Here is a 23,449-nt window from a genome sequence, read left to right as displayed (position 1 = left end):
CCACGGTTTAAAAGTCAACAAAAAATCTTTTGTGTGGTTCAGAAGGAAAAACATACAGAAACATGTTCCTATTGCAGTAGGAGGATTATATATAAAGTAGCTTGGAGTTCAATAGCAAAGAAAATACAGGGTCTGGTTCCTACCCTCTTATTAAAGCTTTTCCTACCTCATAGCTACCCCTTTGGTCCTTTGAATGTATGTTTTGTAGGAGTACTCTGTAGGTCTGCCTCTTCCCACTTTGGGCTTGTTGCTCTTTTTCCTGTCCTAAGTTTTTATTTCCCGTAGCTGAAGTACGCCCTCCAGGTTGAGCTTTCCAGGCCTTGGCCTCAATGTAGCACTATGAGGGAATGTGCTTAGGGGGGACCAGTATCTACTACTACTAATCATTTGTATAGCGCTACTAGATGTATGCAGTGCTGTATACATTATAAGCAAATACGTTCTCTGTTCTTAGAGAGCTCACAATCAATTTTTGTACCTGGGGCAATGGAGGGTTAAGTGACTTGCCCAAGGTCACAAGGAGCTGCAGTGGGAATTGAACCCAGGTCACTAGATCAAATTCTGCTGCACTAACCATTAGGCTGTCTCTCTATGTACTCCATCACAGAACTATTAAACTCCTCTAAGCTAAAATACCTGAGTTAGAAAGTTATAATTTCTGGTTGTGGTTATTTCAGCATGTGGTGTCATACAATATTTTTTTAAAATACCAAATTTCAGTGAGTGCTGAACAACCTGAAGTTCCTGCTTATGTTAATGTTGGATTTTCACCATAACTGATAAATCCACATGTCCAAAAAGGGGATATATCTTGCACAGTTTGAATTGTGAAGTGGTTGCTTACCTGTAATGTAGATTCTCCCTGGGCAGTAGGATAAATTTGCCACACATATGGATTTGATGTCATCCTTACAGCTGGAGAACAGGTTTCTCCCAAAGCCCAGAAGGGACTCTCTCCCTAGCAACCAGTGCTCCTCCTCCTTAGTCTATTTTGTACTAAAGGGCAACTTCAACTGTGAGAGGAGGTGAGAGGATTATATGGCTGATGTGCTGTTGTCCATGGAGAATCCACATTACAGTCGCCAATTACACGTCTTTATGTGAGAACTTCCCAGTGGATTCTAGCTTCTCAGTGGTACCAAGCCACGGGAAATCTGGAGGATGTCATCCGAATGTCTCCGGAGCTTGCTCGCTCCCTATTGTGGTGGCCCATTCGATTCAATTTGACTCTGGGACTTCCATTCCAAATTCCACAGCCACAAAAAGTGCTGACGACGGATGCATCTCACCTGGGGTGGAGAGCTCATGTAGATGGGCTTCACACTTAGGGTGTTTGGTCCGCCCAGGAAACAGATCTCCAGAGGGATCTCTTCTGCATCCCAGCCTTCACAGCCAGGATGTGAGCCTAGAGTTTGCTTCCTTGTCTCTTCCTGATGATGTCTCCCTGGTCTCTCTGGCTTCAGGAAAGTTTCCTCTAAGAGGTGTTACTTTTAATGGAGGTTTGCCATCTGGTGTGAGGGCAAAGTCTTAGATCCTATTTCTTGCCCTACACAGACTCTGCTTGAATACCTTCTACACATTTCCAAGTCTAGCCTTAAGACCAACTCCATAAGGGCTCACCTCAGTACGATTAGTGCTTATCAGCGTGTAGAGGGTAAACCCACCTCTGGACAGTCTCTAGTTGCTTGCTTCATGAGAGGTTTAGTTTTGTTAAAGCCCCCTCACCTGTGTCATGGGACCTCAGTGTCGTTCTTACCCAGCTGATGAAAACTCCTTTTGAGCCATTGGATTCTTGTCATCTGAAGTACTTGACCTGGAAGGTCATTTTCTTGGTGGCTGTTACTTTAACTCTCAGGGTCAGTGAGCTTCAGGCTTTAGTGGTGGATGCACCTTATACTAATTTTCATCACAACAGAGTAGTCCTCTGCACTTACCCTAAGTTTCTGCCTAAGGTTGTGTTGGATTGCCATCTGAACCAGTTGATTGTCTTACCAACATTATTTCCCCAACCTCATGTCCATCCCCATCCTGGCGAGAGTGCCTTGCACACTTTGGACTGCAAGCGAGTATTGACTTCTTACTTGGAGCACATTAAGCCTCACAGTCTACCCAACGTTTTGTTTCTTTTCATCCCAAAAGGATGGGAGTCGCATAATCTCTAATTGCTTGGGAGATTGCATTTCTTTCTCTTATGCCCAGGCTGGGCTGGCCCTAGTGGGTCATTTTAAGGCTCACAAGGTCAGAGCATGGCTGTGTTGGTAGCCCACTTGTGGTCAGCCTCTAGTGAAGAAATTTGCAAGGCTTCAACCTAGTCTTCAGTCCACACATTCACATCTCATTAGTGCCTTGAGCTGGACACCCAATGCGACAGTCAGTTTGGACAGATAGTACTGCAGAATTTGGGGTCTTGAATCCAACTCCACCCTCTTAGGCCCATTTTATTCTATTCCAGGCTGCACTGTCACACAGTTTGTATATAGTTTCAGGTTGATATGTATTATGTCCTTGCCACTGCGAGGCCTAGTTGACCTATGTTTGTTTCGGTGAGTCTGGTAGCTAGGGATTCCTCACTTGTGAGAATTATAGGCCTACTTGTCCTTGGAGAAAGCGAAGATACCTGTAACAGATATTCTCCGAGGACAGCAGGCCTTATATTCTGACAAACCCTCCCATCTCCCCTATGAGTTGTCTCCTCTTTTTTTTTCATATGCTATAGTACTGGAGTGGTGGTCCTGCGCTCTTGCGGCAGGCAGGAAGGTACTCGGGCATGCGCAGTGGAGCAAGTCTCTCACTCCACAAAGCTCTTTCCAGCTTGATATAAGCTCCGAACTGGGCAATGTAGATTGTGTGACCCACTTGTGAGACTATAAGGCCTTCTGTCCTCGGAGAATACCTGCTACAGGTAAGTATCTTAGCTTCATTTTCTCTGAGGAAAATGCAGTTTTCAATGATTCTTGAATTGGAAACTTCCCATTGAGGATGTGGCTCATTGACTATTGACAGTCAATCACTGTAAAGGATACACAGAAAAAGACAAACCTTGGTTAGAGTGACCTGGTTCAAACCAAATAGGAAAAAGATGAACCTTTACTTATCCTAAATGCTCCACATGCCTCTGTATTATGCTGTTGTCTTTTTATTTTCTATGGCATTGTAAATGTTGAAGAAAATAGTGGTGCGAACCACCAGAATGGAGTCGGTGTTTTCAGAGAAAATTCAACTTAATATAGTTCTCATATGTTTAGAAATAATTTTTTTAATATTCTGAAATATATTTAAAAGTGAAAATAGACAGGAAACACTGGTTCATTCTGTTTAGTAATGTCTACTTGAGCAATTTCTGGTGGGAAGGCCTAGACAGACTAAAAGAGAACAGTTAAGCAAACACATTTAGTCCCAGAGGCTATCCTTACATTCTGGGTGGAAGGGCAGTGTAGAGGAAATGGAAACAAAAACCAGTGAACCCTGCAACCCATTGACTTCTAGAAAGTTAATTATCTTTTCCTTCAAGGGCACAGGATTAAGACCCATGGATACTGAAACTAAGCTCAAGGACAGCCCACAATAACAAGAAATTTTCAACGTACCAGTGTACAGCGCTGTGTATTTCTAGTAGCGCTATAGAAATAAGTAGTAGTAGTTTCTCAGATGATACGTTTTGTATGAAGTAATTAACTGGAGCAATACTGCGATTAAGAGTATAAAGCCTCCTGAGAGAGTGCTGCGTACATCTGGCAAGCATCTAGGTTTGGAGGCAGAAAAACTCATGGTGAGTGAAGCTGAGCCCTCAGAGGTTTGGACATTTTCTATATATGCAGATGAACCCTTTCCAAAAGCCGCTGAAAACAGTGCTGACTCTAGCAAGCATTTACATTTCAGGGCAGACAACCTGTGGTCTCTAAAATAGAGCTCCAGGATGTTAGTTATCATCTTTGGCATTGCGTGAGCTGTGATTAGAAAGTACTGATAGTAGAGAAGATGAATGAAGTAATGAAAGCAAGAAAGATATAAATAGAATAAGGAGGAGGGGCATCGATTGCTGGGGGAGGAGCATTCACATGTGTCGAGATTTGTTTTATTGGTTTCTTCCCCCCATCACTTTATTGAGAATAATCATCAAGCCAACAAAAAGTGCAACTTAGCTATACAAAAATTGCATAGTTAATTACAAAGTTAAGAACCTTAGCTTACATCAAGAATGTTTTTTAATATAATATATAAGTATAGAAAAACACACCCTCCCCTCCACCAAGGTCAGTTAAGGATTTGTAGCACAAATATACAAATTTAATGAATATAGATCTATGCATGGGGTCTCTGCACTAAAACCAGTCCCCCTACAATCAAAGTCCAGGAACAAAGAACAATGAGACAAAAATGAAGTCTACATTTTTCCCACTTGTCCAGTTGCCTCACCGTTCGACTCTCAGCTCTTGGAGAGAAGGTTCAGTCTGCAGCTGTTGTGTAGCTGATTAAAGTCCTCCATATCCATGGAGAAAAAGTTTTCACCTACATTTTTGGAACAGTCTGAAGCCCTTAGATGGTCCATCAGCTTTTGTTTCTTTTTACCCTAATAGACCTGGTATTCCCATAGCCAACCATACACTTTTTCTGGTTGAATAGCAACCTGCCTTTCCTCCTTGAAATATCTATATAGATTTGATTCTAGTGGGGCATTTCAAGGTTTCCAGAGCAGTGGTGGTATCAATAACCTACCCGTTTGACCTCGGTGGTGAAGATTTGCAAGGCTGCAACATGTATTTCTGTCCAAATATTTACATCTCATTACCTTTTGAATAAAGACTCTGTGTGACAGTAGGTTTGATCAATCTTATCTTGTAAGGTCTCTCTTTGAGGTCTGGATTCAAACTGCATCCTCGGAGTCCATTTTTATGATTTTAAGGAAACTTAAAAAAAAACTCATGTTAAATATAAAAATGGCTTGTTGCCACGTAAACACATTTAGACAACCTCTAAACCAGGGATTTCCTTGGTTTGAGGACTGCTATCTTCTGCACTTCTAATTCCAGACTCCGTTCCTTTTACCTTGCTGCACCATATTCCTGGAACTGACTTCCTGAGTCAGTACGTCAAGCTCCATCTCTGTCTTCAAATCTAGGCTAAAATTCCTCCTTTTTGAAGCTGCTTTTAACTTCTAACCCCTATTCACTTGTTCAGTACCTATGTCTATTGTATCATTTCCACCTTAATTCCCTTATCCCTTATTTGTCCTGTTTGTCTGTCCTGATTAGATTGTAAGCTCTGTTGAGCAAGGACTGTGTCTTACATGTTCAAGTGTACAGCGCTGTGTATGTCTAGTAGCGCTATAGAAATTAGTAGTTCTGAGAGAAAGCAAAATTACTCACCTGTAATATAAATCCTCAAAGGATAATAGGATACCAGTACTCACAAACTTACAGTACCTACCTTGCCAAGGACTTGGTTCTACTACAGTAGCTGTATGAAGATCTGAGAGGGCCCCACATGATTATGATGGTTAGATGAACATGTAAAACAGTTTTGAGAGCATTGCTCCATCTGATACTCCTCCATGTGTGAGGAATGGCATTCTGCTGTCCTCGGAAAACACCTGTTACAAGAAAGCAAATTTTTCTTTCTTTTTTTTCTGTTTCTTTTTGCCTTCCTCTATAGAGGAATTTAATATGCTGCTTTTTTTTCTTCCTCCATTAGATTTATTGTCAGAACCTTTGCCTTCTGGCTAAGCTGTTTTTGGACCATAAGACCCTGTACTTTGATGTGGAACCTTTTGTCTTCTACATCCTGACTGAAGTTGACCGGCAGGGAGCCCATATTGTTGGCTACTTTTCCAAGGTACTGTTACTCAGCTCTAAATGGTACGAGACTGCTGAGTGATGAGTTCGGCTAATGCCAATCTTGTATGCAGCTTGTATGTTCTTAGATTTTTATCAGAATGGCACTTGTTGATAATTCTGCTAGTGAAAGTGGACTATGAAGATCTGTGGTGGGAGAAAACCATTTGATCTGCTCAGGTTCTTGATTTTTTTTTTCTCCTCCCCCCCTCAATTCAGGAGAAGGAGTCACCAGATGGGAACAATGTAGCCTGCATTCTGACACTACCTCCATACCAGAGACGTGGTTATGGCAAGTTTCTCATTGCTTTCAGTAAGTGGCATTTGCCTTCAACCTTCTAGGCATTTTTTTTTTTTTTGGGGGGGGGGGTGGGGGGTCGCCTTTGCTTTGCTTTGCTTTGCTTTGCTGGATAGTCCAGAGTAGTTTAGGACTACATATGTGATTTGCCTCCCATTCTTAGTACTCTACCCCTTCCATTTAATTACAGGTTATGAGCTCTCAAAGCTAGAGAGCACTGTAGGATCCCCAGAGAAACCCCTCTCTGATCTGGGCAAGCTGAGCTACCGCAGTTATTGGTCTTGGGTACTGCTGGAGATTCTTCGGGATTTTCGTGGGACATTATCTATAAAGGACCTCAGGTAATTAATATTCCTTCCTCCATCCCTAGGTGTTGAACTGGATGTGCCCAAGCAAATGAGATGCTAAGGAACTTCAGCTCCCTTGCAGTCTCAACTTCCCTGGGATTCAGTGCATCTCTTGAAACCATTTCTATTTTGTGTAGATATTCACCCCCCCCCCCCCCCCCCACCACCACCACCACCTTCATATCATTGTCTTGCTTGTCCTTGGAGAATGAGCCCATCTTTTCTGTTAATGAGAGGCTCTCTCCAGAAATTATATTAGGCCTTTCTTCTTTCCTGGAACCTCTATTGTTCTACAGCTTCCTTGTTACAACTTTCCTATGTTGTGAATTCCCTGCTGCTAACTCCACAGGTCTGTCGTTCCATTCCAGCCAGATGACCAGCATCACTCAAAATGACATCATCAGCACGTTGCAGTCTCTGAACATGGTCAAATATTGGAAGGGGCAGCATGTTATTTGTGTCACCCCCAAGTTGGTAGAAGAACACCTAAAGAGTGCACAGTATAAGAAGCCCCCTATCACAGGTACTTTAGGAGAAAAAAAGATCAGCAACCCTATCCAAATTACTTCCCCCTCTTTCTTTAGCAGTTCTCACCTATGTTTCTCTTTCCAGTTGACTCCATCTGTCTGAAGTGGGCACCACCCAAACACAAGCTGCTAAAGCTATCCAAGAAGTGATTTGTGAGAAGGTGCTGTGCCCGCTAAAGAGTGTCACATATCAGGAGAGGAGAAAGAAAGATCTGGAACACACGCATCTGAGATGGCTGCATATCAAACCTGTCTTTTGGCAGTTTCCTTGGGTCCTTAACTAATAATTCATTACTCAAAGGCCAGCCAAGGGAATGTGAGAGTTGGTAGCACCTGAGTAGTGTGTTTAGGAACAGGCTTTAAGGAATAGATGTGTTTAGGAACAGCCTTTAAAGAATAGAGTAGTAGTATCTCTATTCTCTTGATGCCTCCCGCTGTTTGAGAGCTTGAGATTTGTCTTTCTAGTATGATTATCTGACCAGAGATCTGGATATGGACTATGTTAGTACTGGGAGAAGACCGACATGATGTGAATTCTGGATAATCGCATGTTTAGTCTACAGATTGCTGACGTCTGATCAGACCAATGACAAATCTCTTTATCTGACAGTACACAGTTGCCTTGCCATTGTCGCATGAATCCTATTTTGTTGGGAGAAGCCGGATTATGAGACTTGCTTCTGCTCTTTAACTGAAACAACCGTGTCACCAAAATTAGTTTTCCAAATGTATTTGGTTTTGTAGCCTGCTTGATGTGGAGGGAGCCATTTTGTTTACTAGTGATATCAGCAATAACCCCTGTCTTATCTCATTTTTTATCTTGAAATAGCCATTTAATGTTCATATTGCTTGCTATAGTTCTGCTTTAAAGCATGGTGAAATTACTGTTTTCAGAATGGCATAATGTTTATCATCCTAGTAAACAAAATGTCCTCTTAGCCTTAAAAAAACCTTGGAGAAAAAAATAGAAGATACTTATCATGGTTATTGTTGTCTTTCACAATTATAACCTATGTAGTTTTCATTTAAATGACTTAAAAAATGACCTTGAGTAAATCTTTAACACAGCAGCTAAATTTGACACTGACTAATTGTAACTGATATCCTGCAATGAGATTTCATAGCCTCTTCCCAGCTTATAGGTAATAAACACTACATCATACTGCACATTGGTGATTCTTATAGGTCAGACCGCAGCATCATCTGTTTAACATGTGTTAAGGCTGTTCTATAGAACTGTATCTGGAGGTAACCTAGAGTGTACTGAATGTATATATGTAATATTTTTTTCTTGCTTACAAAGGTTATATTTTTATAATAAAGTGTTATATAAATAAGTGGGATTTACATCTAATTTTGTGTAACAGATGTTGCATACTAGTGACTTCACTGATCTATACTCATAAGCCAGTTAGAAAAATGTGATTTAAAGTAGACCATACTTGCTGAAAAGTGAATGCATGGCACATGGATGGAAAGGAGACCAAAATCAATGATCCAGCGTTAACCTAGGGAGCATATCATATCTAGAGTCCTAAAATAGGGTTGGTCATGGGACTGATACTACTATTTTTATTAGTAGCTTGGAGGGTGGCATATAAAATATAAAATACATTATATTTTCATAGTTTATCGAATTGGGTGAATTAGCATATCTGAAGATAGAGAGGATTCAAAATATTGATGAAAAGTTCAGAAATAGCATGGAATTAAATAAGTACATATGCAAGATTCTGTACTTTAAGAGGGAAAAAAGTAAGTATAAACATGGTGAATGCTTACTTAGACACTTGGTACTGTGGTTCCAGTATATCACAAACGTAAATGAGTCAGTGATCCGCTTGTATAAAGAAAGCTGGTTTGTTACTGAATGTTTAATTTGTAAAGTACATGAAACAATTCTTTCAGTATGATGAAAACAAGTAAGGCTTTTAATAAATCCTATATTTAATGAAGGATGTAAAGAAATTGGGGAAATTTAGAAAGACTCTAAAAATAAGAGGTCTGGATAAGCCTAACGTATAAGAAAAGGTTGTAGGAGATGTGTATAATAGGAGGGGAGCATAAAGTGGAGTTATAAAACTGACACAAGGTCTTTCAATTGTACTTTTCCATGGAGTTTATTTGAAATTGGTAATAGTCAAGATTTTTGCTAGATTCCTATATAGGAAGAGAAATTCTGCTGCTTGGGGCGGAGAGAAGAGAGAGAGACATCACATCACTACTTCAATACTGCACCAAAATCCTGCTGCCTCCAGGGCAGTATAGAGCTCAGCACACTTCTTAATGTCTAGATCTTGCACCATAATTTTAACTCTTGTGGGTCAATTTTACTAATCTCATGTATTACAAGACAGTAAAGCCAAGTGACAAATTTTGAAAATGAGATGGTCCACTTTACTCACCACTCAGCAAAGTCTTCTCTGAGGGCAACCTGCCCCCATCTGGCCCTCTCAGCAATTTGAAATCAAAATCAAATCAAAATAATTCTTATTAACTATCTCCCCTTGGCAGGGTTCAATGTGGTATAGAATAATTGTCCTTTGTAGCTATTCACATGAAAGGTTTGGGAAACCCTGGCCTTAGAGAATCATTCAGCAGGGCCTCGGAACACAAAAATAAAAGGGGGAGGATATTTCCTCTGTGAGGCCTCAGCTGGAGTTTAGCTCTGTTAACAGCATAAGCGTTGTCATACTGGGACAGACCGAAGGTTCATCAAGCCCAGTATCCTATTTCCAGCAGTGGCCAATCCAGGTCATAAGTATCTGGCAATATCCCAAAAGAGTAAAACAGATTTTGTGCTGCTTATCCTAGAAATAAGCAGTGGATTTTCCCAAGTCTATCTTAATGGCTTATAGACTTTTAGGAAATTATTCAAACCTCTTTTTTTTTTTTTAACCCTGCTAAGGTAACTGCTTTTAACATATTCTCTGGCAATGAATTCCAGAGTTTAATTACACATTGAGTGAAGAAATATTTTTTCCGGGTTGTTTTAAATTTATTACTTAGCTTCATTGCATACCCGCCCCCCCCCCCCCCCCCCCCCCAGTCCTAGTATTTTTGGAAAGAGTAAACAAGCGATTCACTTCTACTTATTCCACTCCACTCAATATTTTATAGACTTTTCATATTTCCCCTTGGCCATCTTTTCTCCAAGCTGAAGAGCTGTAGCTACGTTAGCCTTTCCTCATAGGAGAGTCATCCCATCCCCTTTATTTAAGAGCTCTGCTGCAGGTGCAGCTGTACTAAATTATATAACTCATTTCACAAATTTATGATATTGTTAGTACTTGAATTTGCCTTAAGAAACATTGGGATTGGTTTTTGTTTTGGTTCTGGACCCAGTAACTGACAGCATTCTCAACTGGTGTTGTCATAACTAACTCTCTTTTAGAGGCTATTAAAAAAACATTTTGGGAACTCTTTGGACAACAGCCTGGTTGTATCTGTGATGGCAGTATTTGATCCCATTTACCCTCCGTACATAGTTGCCTGTGTCACACCTGATGATTATGTAAGGGTTTCAGGTAAGGTGAGCCCTTGTGCTGTTCCCAGAGCAGAAGTATAAGCCAGCAGGCATGATGACCTCTGTTCTGGGAGGAGCTGTTGACAATCCCAGTTCCTCACCTGTGGTGATCTCCGTTCCCCAGAGGTTGAACTCCTGGGTGCTGGCAACTGACAGGTCTTAGAGACGCCGGGACAGGAAACAGGAACAGACTTGGCAGGTTCAGGAATCAGGAACAAACTTGGCAGGTGCAGGAATTAGGAACAGGCATGTCTTGACAGAAGCAGGAATCAGGAACAGACTTGGCTTGGCTGGAGCTGGTGGCTAGCAAGACGACAGCTTTCAGGTCCGGGCAGGTGGCTTGCAGAGGTGACGTCAGGTTCAGGTAGGTAGGTGGCTAGCAGAGGCGGCTTCAGGTCCAGGCAGGTGGCTAGCAGAGGCGACGTCAGGTTCAGGCTTCAGGTCCAGGTGGGCGGCTAGCAAAGGCGATGTTAGGTTCAGGCTTCAGGTCCAGGCAGGTGGCTAGCAGAGGTGGCTTCAGGTCCAGGCGGGCGGCTAGGAGAGGTGGCAGGTTCAGGCAGGCAGCTAGCAGAGGCGACGGATTCAGGCTTCCAGTCCAAGCAGGTGGCTAGCAGAGGCGGCTTCAGGTTCAGGAATGCACCAGCACTACACAGTAGCTGAGGCCCTGAATCCTGGTCTGGCTCCTTAGAAGGTGAGGGCGTCTGACTTCAGGATGCCCCCACCCCGGAAGAGCTAGGCAGAGGAGGAGCTGGCATAGTTAAAAGCTGCGGTGGCCATCCATGCCACCGCATGGACTCTGGGAGCGAGGCTGCCGCCACGAGGGAGGAGGAGGAGTCGAGTGTCGTGTTGGCTGCCCAGACCACCGTACAGGAGACAAAGCCAAACACGGCAGCCAACCACACTGCCAAACTGAGGGGGGAGGAGGAGCTAAGCACCACAGCAGCTGCCCTGACCGCCCCGCAGGACACAGGGCTAAATGCTGTGGTGGCCACGGTGAGTTATGACAGACTAGACCTTCTGTAGACATTGGAAAAGTACAAAACAAAGGCATTCCATATCATGCTGATCAATCCATAGACTGGTGGGTTGTGTCCATCTACCAGCAGGTGGAGATAGAGAGCAATCCTTTTGCCTCCCTATATGTGGTCATGTGCTGCCGGAAACTCCCCAGTATGTTCTCTATCTCAGCAGTTGGTGGTCACACACAGCAGCAGCTCTGGCTAGGTCTCCAAGCCTAATTTTTAGGTTTTGTTGAGTACCTGGGGTTAAGGGCTCTTCTTGAGCAAGTGCAAACCTGGTGGTGCCAGGTCCCTCCTTTTCTCCCCCCTCCCGCTGGCTCCGTTAAAAAAAAAAAATTTTGGACGTCCTTAAGAGCGTTTATTTCAACGTTTATTGCAGCTGCTCACTGGGACACCAGTTCGTTACAGCTCGGAGCGAGAAGCAGGTAATTTTTACCTTTTTATAGCGGGCAGGGGGTTCCCCGTTCGGTCTCCACGTAGCTTATGGCGTCGGAGGGCGAGGGCGCGAGGATTCGCTCCCCGGACCGCGTGGGTGCATCTAGCGAGGATGCGGGGATTTCAAAACCTGAATCGCCTTTGTTAGGCATTAGTTTGGAGTCCGGTCAGTGTCCCAATTCCTCCTCCGGTGCGGCGGTCTTTCCCCGCCATAAGCGCCCATCCCCCGCTGCTCGCCCACTCCATGTTGGCCGGCCACTCTGCTCGGACGGCTTCTTGGGCCGCCCTCGAGCTGTGAGACGCTAATACTATGGTCGCCCTTGATTCGGGCGACGGTAAGAAAGCAGCCAAAGTTAAGCGCTGTTCTTCCCGCGCGGCTCCTCGGAGTTTCACGCCGGACGCCATTTTGGATGCGCAGCACGTTTCTCCCCCGCTCTTGCGAGTGCCGGTTGAGGGTGCGGCTAGAGCCGTGGCCCAAGCTGCAGAAGTGCACAGTTCGGGGGGGATTCTCCCCTGAGTTCATTTTGCTGCTGCATCAGGCTTTTCTTATGCAAAACGCTGCCCCTGCCCCCCTGTCAGATAAAGGGGTTGAGGCCTCCGGAAGCAAACGCCCTCGGGTGGATTTCCAGGCCCTAGAAGACTGTCTCCTCTGATGTAGATGAGGGCAGCGTATCTGAGTTCTCCCAACGGTCCTTTGGGGATTCCTTGGAGGAGACGGATTCCCGCTCGGATGGAGCGGATGACCCCTCTGCAGCGCGGATCTTTTGCTCAGAGGATTTGCCCAACCTGTTAGTGCAGGCCGTGAGCATTTTGAAGATTTCCTCTCCCTCAGCCTCTGTTGGCTCCGCCATTAAGCTGGGGACGAAGCGCCCGCCTAGAACCTTCCACGTGCATGAAGCCATGCGCACCTTGATTTCGGCTCAATGGGATGTCCCAGAAGCGAGCCTCAAAGTGGCTAGGGCTATGTCCCGCCTCTATCCTCTGCCTGAAGGTGAACGGGAGGCCTTTCTTTGGCCTACCGTGGATTCTTTAATCACTGCGGTGACTAAGAAAACGGCGTTGCCGGTGGAAGGTGGCATGGCCCTAAAGGACGCCCAAGACAGAAGATTGGAGGCAACCTTAAGGTCGTCCTTCGAGGCGGCTGCTTTAAGTTTGCAGGCCTCAGTTTGCGGCTCCTATGTGGCCAGGGCGTGCCTGACGATTGTGCAGCGGGCTTCCCCCTCGGATCCTTCCTTGAGGGCTGATTGGCCAGCCCTGGAATCGGGCTTGGCTTATTTGGCATTCTTGCTGTATAATGTCTTGAGAGCCTCAGCTAAAGGTATGGCTCAGACAGTCTCTGCGCGGCGGTGGCTTTGGCTGAAGCATTGGTCTGCGGACCACGCCTCTAAGTCTCGCCTGGCTAAGTTGCTTTTTAAAGGCAAGCTGCTTTTTGGGGTCGAGCTGGATAAAATTGTGACCGATCTCGGCACGTCTAAGGGCAAGAGGTTACCAGAGGTCAGGGCTCGGGCCAGTGGTGCTCGCCACTGGTCCTTCAAAGGACGGTTTCAGGAAGCCCGTCCGTATCGCCCGGGCAAGTCGGGCTCCTCTGCCCCCTCTTCCTTCAAGAGGAACTTCTCCCCCAAGCAGCATTTCTTTCGCAGAGACCGCCGTCCCGGAGGTGCTTCCTCCGGTCCTCCTCCAGGGTCTCGTACCCAATGACGAGGCCCTGGTCCATGGCCCAGTGCAGATTGGAGGACGCCTGTCCTCGTTTCTGGGCAAGTGGACCAGGGTAACTTCAGACGCTTGGGTCCTGGAAGTCATCAGAGACGGCTACAAGCTAGAGTTCTGCCGACCCTTAAGAGACGGGTTTGTACTCTCTCCCTGCAAGTCTCTGGTCAAAGCTGTGGCAGTGCAGCAGACTTTGGACAATCTGATTCGCCTGGGTGCGGTCGTTCCGGTGCCAGAAGATCAGCTTGGCAAGGGACGTTACTCCATTTACTTTGTGGTACCAAAGAAAGGAGGTTCTGTACGGCCTATCCTCGACCTCAAAGGGGTCAATCGGGCCTTGAAAGTTCGGCACTTCCGAATGGAGACTCTCCACTCTGTTATAGCGGCAGTGAAGGCAGGGGAGTACCTGGCATCCTTGGACATCAAGGAAGCTTACTTACATATTCCCATCTGGCCTCCTCATCAACGCTTTCTGCGTTTTGCAGTCCTGGGCCGACACTTCCAGTTCAGAGCCCTCCCGTTCGGGTTGGCTACTGCTCCGCGGACCTTCTCCAAAGTAATGGTGGTCATCGCGGCCTTCCTACGAAAGGAAGGAGTACAAGTCCATTCTTATCTGGATGACTGGTTGATCCGAGCCCCCTCTTATGCAGAGTGCGGCAAAGCTATAGACCGGGTGATTGCTCTTTTGAGCTCCCTGGGGTGGATCATCAACTGGGAGAAAAGCCAGCTGCGCCCGACTCAGTCCCTGGAGTTGGGAGTTCGATTCGACACCCAAGTGGGCAGAGTGTTCCTGCCAGACAATCGGATTGTCAAGCTTCAGGCTCAGGTGGACCAGTTCCTAGCAGCCTCTCCTCTTCGGGCTTGGGACTATGTGCAGCTGTTGGGCTCTATGACGGCCACGACGGAAGTAGTGCTCTGGGCCAGGGCTCATATGAGACCACTACAACACTCTCTGCTGCAGCGCTGGACTCCAGTGTCTGAGGATTATGCTGTGCGCCTTCCCTTGGACCCAGCGGTGCGCAAGGCGCTGAGCTGGTGGCTGAGGACAGACAAGTTGTCTGCAGGAATGCCTCGTAACCCCGGAATGGATTGTCGTCACGACGGACGCCTCTTTGACGGGCTGGGGAGCCCACTGCTTGGGAAGGACAGCGCAGGGGCTCTGGTCTCCTGCAGAGACCAAGTGGTCTATCAACCTCCTGGAACTCAGAGCCATTCGGCTGGCGCTTTTGGAGTTTCTCCCGGTACTAGCGTTGAAGCCAGTACGGGTCCTGTCGGACAATGCCACGGCTGTGACCTATGTCAATCGCCAGGGAGGTACCAAGAGCGCCCCTCTAGCCAAGGAGGCCATGAATCTATGCCAGTGGGCGGAAGCGAACCTGGAACAGCTGTCGGTGGCCCACATTGCGGGAGTCATGAATGTCAAGGCGGACTTTCTCAGTCGCCATACCTTGGATCCCGGAGAGTGGCAGCTATCTGCTCAGGCGTTCTTGGACATCACGAAGCGCTGGGGCCAGCCGAGCCTAGATCTGATGGCGTCATCGGCCAATTGCCAAGTGCCGCACTTTTTCAGCAGAGGACGGGACCCTCGATCTCTGGGAGTAGATGCTCTTCTCCAACAGTGGCCGACACTGGAGCTTCTCTATGTGTTCCCGCCCTGGCCCATGTTGGGCAGGGTGCTAGACCGGGTGGCAAAGCATCTGGGCGGGGTAATCCTGGTGGGTCCGGACTGGCCCAGACGTCCCTGGTATGCGGACTTGATCAGGCTCTCAGTGGACGGACCTCTGCGACTGCCAGCGGAGCAGGGCCTGTTGCATCATGGTCCCGTGGTGATGGAGGATTCCTCCCACTTTGGTCTTACGGCCTGGCTATTGAGCGGCAGCGTCTGAGGAAGAAAGGCTTCTCAGACAAGGTCATCGCCACTATGCTGAGAGCGAGGAAGCGCTCTACTTCTACTGCTTACGCCAGGGTTTGGCGTACCTTTGCATCGTGGTGTGAGGCAGGCTCTCTTTCTCCCTTCACTGCTCCAATTTCTTCAGTGTTGGCGTTCCTGCAAGAAGGTCTGGAGAAAGGCCTGTCGCTCAGTTCCCTTAAAGTCCAGGTAGCGGCTCTGGCTTGCTTCAGGGGCCGCCTGAAGGGTGCTTCCCTGGCTTCGCAGCCAGATGTGGTGCGCTTTCTCAAGGGAATTAATCACCTGCGCCCTCCTCTTCACTCAGTGGTACCTGCGTGGAATCTCAATCTGGTGCTAAGAGCCTTGCAGAAGCCGCCTTTTGAACCCTTGTCGAGGGCATCTCTGAAAGACCTGATGTTGAAAGCAGTCTTTTTGGTGGATATCACTTCAGCCAGAAGAGTTTCCGAGCTCCAGGCACTTGCATGTCGAGAGCCCTTTCTGCAGTTCACTGAGGCAGGAGTGTCTATTCGCACAGTGCCTTCCTTCCTGCCCAAGATTGTTTCTCGCTTCCATGTGAATCAGCAGCTCTGTCTCCCATCCTTTCGTGGGGAGGACTATCCAGAGGAGTACTCTGCTCTCAAATATCTAGATGTGAGACGAGTCATCATCAGATACTTGGAAGTGACCAATGATTTCCGGAAGTCGGATCATCTGTTTGTCCTGTTTGCAGGTCCTCGTAAGGGTCTGCAGGCTGCTAAGCCTACAGTGGCAAGATGGGTCAAGGAAGCCATTGCAGCGGCTTATGTGGCCGCGGGGAAGGTGCCGCCTATCCGGCTGAAGGCTCACTCCACTAGAGCTCAGGCGGCCTCGATGGTGGAGGCCGGGTCCATCTCCTTGGAAGAGATTTGCAAGGCGGCAACTTGGGCATCAGCTCATACCTTCTCCAGGCATTACCGCTTGACTGTGGCTGCTCGGGCGGAGGCCCGGTTTGGAGCTTCAGTGTTGCGGTCAGGGATTTCTATGTCCCGCCCTGGGTGAGTACTGCTTCGGTACATCCCACCAGTCTATGGATTGATCAGCATGATGATATGGAAGGTAAAATTATGTATCATACCTGATAATTTTCTTTCCATTAATCATAGCTGATCAATCCATAGCCCCTCCCAGATATCTGTACTGTTTATATTCTGGTTGCATTTCAGGTTCAAGTTTAGTCTTCAGTTCCTGTTCAGGAGGACTTCGTGTTCATGTTTTTTCAATTGGATTCTTCTGGAGTTCAGACGATTTTGTGTTACAGTGAGCTGCTGCATTCCTCTCCCCTCCGTTTTACGGGGCTGGATTGAAACCTAAATTCTGCTGGCGCTCCCTCCCGCTTCGTGCGGCTGTAGGGCAGCTTTGTACCCCTCCCGCTTCGGCGGTGGTAGGGTCAGTCAGCTCCTCCCGCGGTTGCGGTTGCAGGATAAGCCAGATCCCCCCGCATCAGCGGGTGTAGTGTCCCTCCCCCGCTCTGCGGGGATGAGCTGGACCGATTCCCCTCCCCCACTTGTGTGGGGATGAGCTGGGTTAATTCCCCTCCCCCGTTTCGGCGGTGGTGAGCTGGGCAGTGTGTCCCTTTGTGGGTGTAATTCTCTAATTGCTGAGTCCTGCAGATGGAGCTTTGATATCGACATACTGAAGAGTTTCCGGCAGCACATGACCACATATAGGGAGGCAAAAGGATTGCCCTCTATCTCCACCTGCTGGTAGATGGACACAACCCACCAGGCTATGGATTGATCAGCTATGATTAATGGAAAGAAAATTATCAGGTATGATACATAATTTTACCTTCTTAAACCCCCCGTTTGATAACCTATGAATATGATGAGTGAAACACCTCCCAGGACTAGCAGGATATAGTCTCACATGTGGGTAGTATCTTCTGATAGAACCTGTGGCAGAAAATGCGCTCCAACTTATTTGCAGAAAGCTTTTGAGTGTTGCACTGTGTATGCTTCCGCATTTCTGCCTATCATTGTGATGTGGGATCTAGCCTGTCACCATTTTTCTGCAGAGCATAACAGATGCACTATTCTGGTGCTCTCCCTCAGCCAATGTCAAAAAATCAGCTTTTGGTTATTGTTTGCACAAATGCCATGTAAGTCCCTTTGCTGCCATGCAGATTATGTTTTCCCCTGGTATTTATTTGTCTTAGGGTTTTGTGCACTTTTAAGTGTTGTCTTTTCCATTGGCGGCCTCAGTAGGCCTAGAGCACGTGGTCAAGTACTTTTCATCATAGTCGTCTGATTTATGCTGCAGCATTTTCCCAGACATGTCCCAGAAAAAAAGTTCCCAGCGGCTTTAAAAAGTGTTTCCAGTGTGACAGGACCATATCATACTCATAACTGGTGCCTGCAATGCCTCAGTGTCTTCTATGTTCAGACCTAAAGCCAGAAGTACATGAGAAACTTGCTCATGTGCCATGCTGAGGAGAGAATTTCTTTGAAGCTGAATGCAGGAGGCTCCTATCCTGCTACCCTCTCTAGGCCCACTTCTGACTCAGTCTCCTAGCAGGTTTATAGCGGAGGGCAGTGGAGGTCCTACTACTCTGACAGGCATAGGTATTCTTACTCTTCCCAAACAATTTGTGGATCTTGCTCTTGCACAAGACAGCCAAGGTTTCAGGAGACCCATCTAGCCCCATGGTCAAAACTAGGGAGGGGGTGAGTGTGTAACCTCAATCACTGTAATTCTTCCAGATGACCATCTGGTAGAAGGGAAGCAGATATTGTTTTTTCAGCAAGATAGACCCTTATAACCTCAGACCAGTGGATTCAAAAAATTGTCTGGGTAGGTAACCATCTGCAATTAGAAAACATAGATTTAATCAAATAGATTAAAAATTCTACAGGAAACAAAACACATCTTGGAATCCCTGTGGATTGAAATTCCATGTGTAAAGGGGAAAAGGATAGTGATAGGAGTGTACTACCATCCTCCTGGCCAGGATGAGCAGACGGTTGTAGAAACATTATCGGAAATTGGGGAGGCAAACAAACTGGGCAACACAGTAATAATGGGTGATTTCAATTACCCAGATATTGACTGGGTAAATATAACATCAGGGCATGCTAGGGAGGTAAAATTCCTTGACGAAATCAAGGATTGCTTTATGGAGCAGCTGGTACAGGAGCCAACAAGAGAAGGAAAAATTCTAGACCTAGTCCTTAGTGGATCGCTTGATCTGGTGCGGGAGGTAATAGTGATGGGGCCACTTGATAACAGTGATCATAATATGATCAGATTTGATATTAACTTTGGAGTAAGTATACACAGGAAATCCAATACGTTAGCATTTAACTTTCAAAAAGGAGACTATGATAAAATGAGAAGAACGGTGAAAAAAAGAGGAGTGGCTGCGAGGGTCAAAAATTTACATCAGGCGTGGATGCTGTTCAAAAATACCATCCAGGAAGCCCAGGCCAAATATATTCCATGTATTAAAAGAGGAGGGAGGAAGACCAAACGACAGCCGGCATGGTTAAAAAGTGAGGTGAAGGAAGCTATTAGAGCTAAAAGAAAATACTTCAGAAAACGGAAGGAACTGACTGAAAATAATAAGAAACGGCATAAGGAATGTCAAGTCAAATGCAAAGCACTGATGAAGGCAAAGAGGGACTTTGAAAAAAAAGATTGGGTTGGAGGAAAAAAAACATAGTAAGAATTTTTTTTTGGTATACTAAAAACAGGAAGCCGGCAAAAGAATCGGTTGGACCGCTAGATGACTGGAGGGGTAAAAGGGGCAATCGAGGAAGACAGTGGAGAGATTAAATGAATTCTTTGTTTCAGTCTTCACCAAGGAAGATTTGGGAGAGATACCGGTGCCAGAAATGGTATTCGAAGCTGACGAGTCAAAGAATCTGAATGAAATCTCTATAAAAGTAGAGGATGTAATGGGGCAATTTGACAAATTGAAGAGTAGCAAATCTCCTGGCCTAGATGGTATTCATCCCAGAGTATTGATAGATTTGAAAAATAAACTATTGCTAGTAATATGTAATTTATCTTTAAAATTGAACGTGGTACCGGAAGATTGGAGGGTAGCCCATGTAACGCCGATATTTAAAAAAGGTTCCAGAGGGGATCCAGGAAATTATTGACTGGTGAGCCTGACGTTGGTGCCGGGCAAAATGGTAGAGACTATTATAAAGAACAAAATTACAGAGCATATTCAAAAGCATGGATTAATGAAACAAAGCCAACATGGATTTAGTGAAGGGAAATCTTGCCTCACCAATCTATTACATTTCTTTGAAGGGGCGAACAAATGTGGATAAAGGCTAGCCCGTTGATATTGTGTATCTGGATTTTCAGAAGGTGTTTGACAAAGTACCTCATGAAAGGCTCCAGAAGAAATTGGAGGGTCATGGGATAGGAGGTACTGTCCTATTGTGGATTAAAAACTGATTAAAGGACTTGGAGGGCAGATATGTTTATGCCAATGTATTAATCCATTCATGTCCATTTCTGCTTTGATGTACATATGTTTCAATAATTTTTATTGCTAATACACCATATGTAACATGACTTGCACTGACTGCATTCACCATTAGATAATAACTGAACAGTCTAACATACCTTTTACCAGTAACTTGTATCATCAACATTTTAAAACTTTCTCCCCCTCCCCCCTAAACCACTTCCCTCCCCTACCCTCCTCCTAGACTTCCCCCCCTTCCCCCCCCCCCCCTTTTATGCCTCTTCTCTAGTCTTTTTGTCTGTCCACTCAGGTGTCATTATAAGTTTAGTAAATAACTTCTGGCCGCTGGTGTTAAGGTGTTCCAAAAGGGTGACCATATCAGTTGTAATTCTTCCCCAGCACTAGTATCCATATCCGTGATTCCTGTGCGTTCCATACGCAACAACCGTATCATTTGTATCCGCCACCGTGACATTGTAGGGCATTTATACGTCAGCCATTCTTGCAAAATGACCTGCCGAGCCACCACTATTGCTTTATGAATAAAAGTTTTGTATCCTTTTGGGATCGGGTGCCCCAGCTGCAGGTGACCAAAAAGCATTGCCGGTTCACATTTCCACCTTTTCTTCCACAGTTTAGATGTGTATTGTACCATGTCCTTCCAAAACTTAAGTATTCCTTCACATGACCAAAACATATGGCCCAACGTTGCCCCACTGAACCCACATTTCAGGCATGTTCCCCAGGGGGAAAGTCCCATATGGAAAGCTCTCCTCGGTGGTATATAAAGGCGGAGTGCATATTTGTACTGTTGTTCCTGGTGTGTTGTCCAGAAAGTTCTCTTCCGGATGGACAGGATATATGACTTAATTACTCAGATCTTGTTGCCAGGAGGCCTCCAATTTTGCATAGTCTAGTTCTGGCATTGTATCTTTAATATGCCTGTGATAAAAGGATAAGGGTACTTTGTGCTGTGCCTCCAAGGAGAAAGCTGCTGACAGCTCCTCCTGAACATCTTCAGCCAGATCTTCCCATGGCAAAGATGTCACATAATGTCTCAACTGACCATAGTAAAATACCCCCGTGGCTGGCAGATCAAATTCCGCCTGTAGATCCGAGAAGGGTTTCATACGCCCTTCTTCCGTGACTACTTGTAATGTGTATTTTATTCCCTTCTTTTCCCATCTGCGAAAGACTGAGTATATCTGCCCCGGGGGAAATGCTACGTTACCATAAGAATGGGGTTATCCTTGGGGAGAATTCATGCATTCTGCATATCCACCTCCACGCTGCCCTAGCTATTTGCATAATTTGGGTAGCCTTTAAAAAGGCTGGTATGCGAGCCCCTGTTACATGTAAATAGCTGCTGAAGTGGACCCCTGAAGTTAATTGTAATTCTAATTCAGTGTTAAGAGTATTCCTGTGTCAATCTGAACCAGTCATTGATATGTCTAATGCCACTGGCCACATTTAAAAATCTGATGCTAAGGAGCCCCAATCCCCCATATTCCACCGGGATCTGTAATGTCTCTATTGGAAGACGTGCCTTCTTTCCTTTACATAGAAAACGTTGTAGCATAGAATTCAATTGCTTCTCGTCTGTCTTTTTTAAATATACTGGTATGGTTTGGAGCACATATAACCACCTGGGAACTATCATCATATTATATAACGCTGTTCTTCCCCCCAGTGATAGAGGCAAGGGAGCCCAGGCCTGCAGCCGCATCTCAGTTCCTTCCCTTAATCAGCCGGCGTATATTTTGTTCGTACAGTTTAGTAAGGTCAGAAGGAATGTACACCCTTAGGTACTTAAGCTCTTCCTTTGCGCTTTGCAGCGGCAGTTTCTGCTCTTTAAATTTTTGAGTTTCAGGCCCTAGTGTGAGGACATACGATTTAGCTATGTTTAGTTTAAACCCGGATAGCTGGCCATATTGATCTATGCCTTCTAGTAGCGCTTCTAATGAGTGATCTGGGTTGGTCAATGTTAACATCAAATCGTCAGCATATGCCAGAACTTTCACTTCCTGACCTGCAACTTTGACACCCTCTATCTGTTTTGCTTTCTTTAAGGTTCTGAGCAATGGTTCTAACACGAGTACAAATAGCAGGGGAGAAAGCGGGCAGCCCTGCCTCGTACCCCTCTCAATAAAAAACTCTTCCTCACTCATTCCATTTACGATCACCTTTGCCCCTGGATTACAGTACATGGCCTCCACCGCTCTCACAAACCACCCCTGTATGCCCATAGTTCCTAATGTTTGAAATAGAAAATCCCAGCACACCTGGTCAAATGCCTTTTCGGCATTCAGGCTGATCACCATTGCTGACTCTCCGTTCCTTTGACGATGCCATTGCCACCTCCTGACGTTGTGTGTTGCCTGCCTTCGCCTGACAAACCCCACCTGTTCTGGGCCTATGAGAGTAGGAAGCCATTGGGCCAATCGTTCTGCCAGCACTTTTGCAAGCAGTTTCACATCTAGATTGAGTAAGGATATCGGCCTATAAGAGCCCACCTCGGCTGGCTTACCCGGCTTGGGTATTTTTTTTTTTTTTTTTGTTACATTTGTACCCCGCACTTTTTCCCACTCATGGCAGGCTCAATGCGGCAGGCAATGGAGGGTTAAGTGACTTGCCCAGAGTCACAAGGAGCTGCCTGTGCCGGGAATCGAACTCAGTTCCTCAGGACCAAAGTCCACCACCCTAACCACTAGGCCACTCCTCCACTATTAGTGTGATATTCACAATATTCACATATTGGGGAAATGTGCCAGCCTGAACTACTGCTTCATAGAATTCCAATAAAGATGCTATCATGTCTGGGGGCAGCATTTTATAGTATTCCCCAGTGAACCCGTCCGGTCCTGGAGCCGACTGCTGTTTTAAGGACTTCACTGCAGCTTGTATCTCAGCTAGCGTTAGTGGGCTGTTTAGCAATTCTAGGCCTGCTTGGGATATTTTCATCAGCCCTGAATTGTTTAAATATTCAGGTAATTGGATGACTAACGGCCCCTGCTCTACTGAGTATAGTGCGGAGAAATATTTAGTAAACATCTTCTCTATTTCTGCCCTGTTTGTAGTCATGTTCCCACGGCTATCCTTCAATGCTGCTACCGTCGTAGGGCCTCCCCAGTTTTTAATAATTCTTGCCTGAAGCCTGCCCGGGCGATTACCAAATCTCTGCAGTTTGTATTTATAATACAATGCTGATTTACTCTCTTGGTCGTGCAATAGTGTGTTAAGCGCTATCTGTGCAGCTTTCAGTTTTTCCAAAGTGGCCTGGGTGGGATGTTGTGTGTATGTTCGTTTGGCCCTCTTCATCTGTTATTCTAAGTATAGGATGCCTTGTGCTCTTTTCTTCCTTTTTAGGCTGCTATACGCTATTACGTCTCCCCGCAGCACCGCTTTTGAGGCG

The 23,449-nt window shown here is 45.9% G+C and overlaps 1 protein-coding gene across 2 annotated transcripts in view; it reads left to right on the top strand.

The window, feature by feature from the left end:
* Positions 1-8,340, top strand: part of KAT8 (lysine acetyltransferase 8) — a 126,343-nt gene extending 118,003 nt beyond the window's left edge. The window contains exons 8-12 of one of the 2 annotated variants that reach the window (XM_030209440.1): positions 5,692-5,832; positions 6,051-6,144; positions 6,320-6,470; positions 6,845-6,999; positions 7,089-8,340. In XM_030209440.1, the coding sequence (XP_030065300.1) occupies positions 5,692-5,832; positions 6,051-6,144; positions 6,320-6,470; positions 6,845-6,999; positions 7,089-7,153 (606 nt within the window). In that variant the 3' untranslated portion in view covers positions 7,154-8,340. Of the gene's footprint in view, positions 1-5,691; positions 5,833-6,050; positions 6,145-6,319; positions 6,471-6,825; positions 7,000-7,088 lie in introns of those variants that run through there. The other variant, XM_030209441.1, reaches the window with a different exon arrangement.
* Positions 8,341-23,449: the final 15,109 nt, after the last annotated feature.

Source organism: Microcaecilia unicolor, chromosome 7, assembly GCF_901765095.1.
Source record: "Microcaecilia unicolor chromosome 7, aMicUni1.1, whole genome shotgun sequence".
NCBI lineage: Eukaryota > Metazoa > Chordata > Amphibia > Gymnophiona > Siphonopidae > Microcaecilia > Microcaecilia unicolor.
This window is presented reverse-complemented; position numbering and strand designations above follow the sequence as displayed.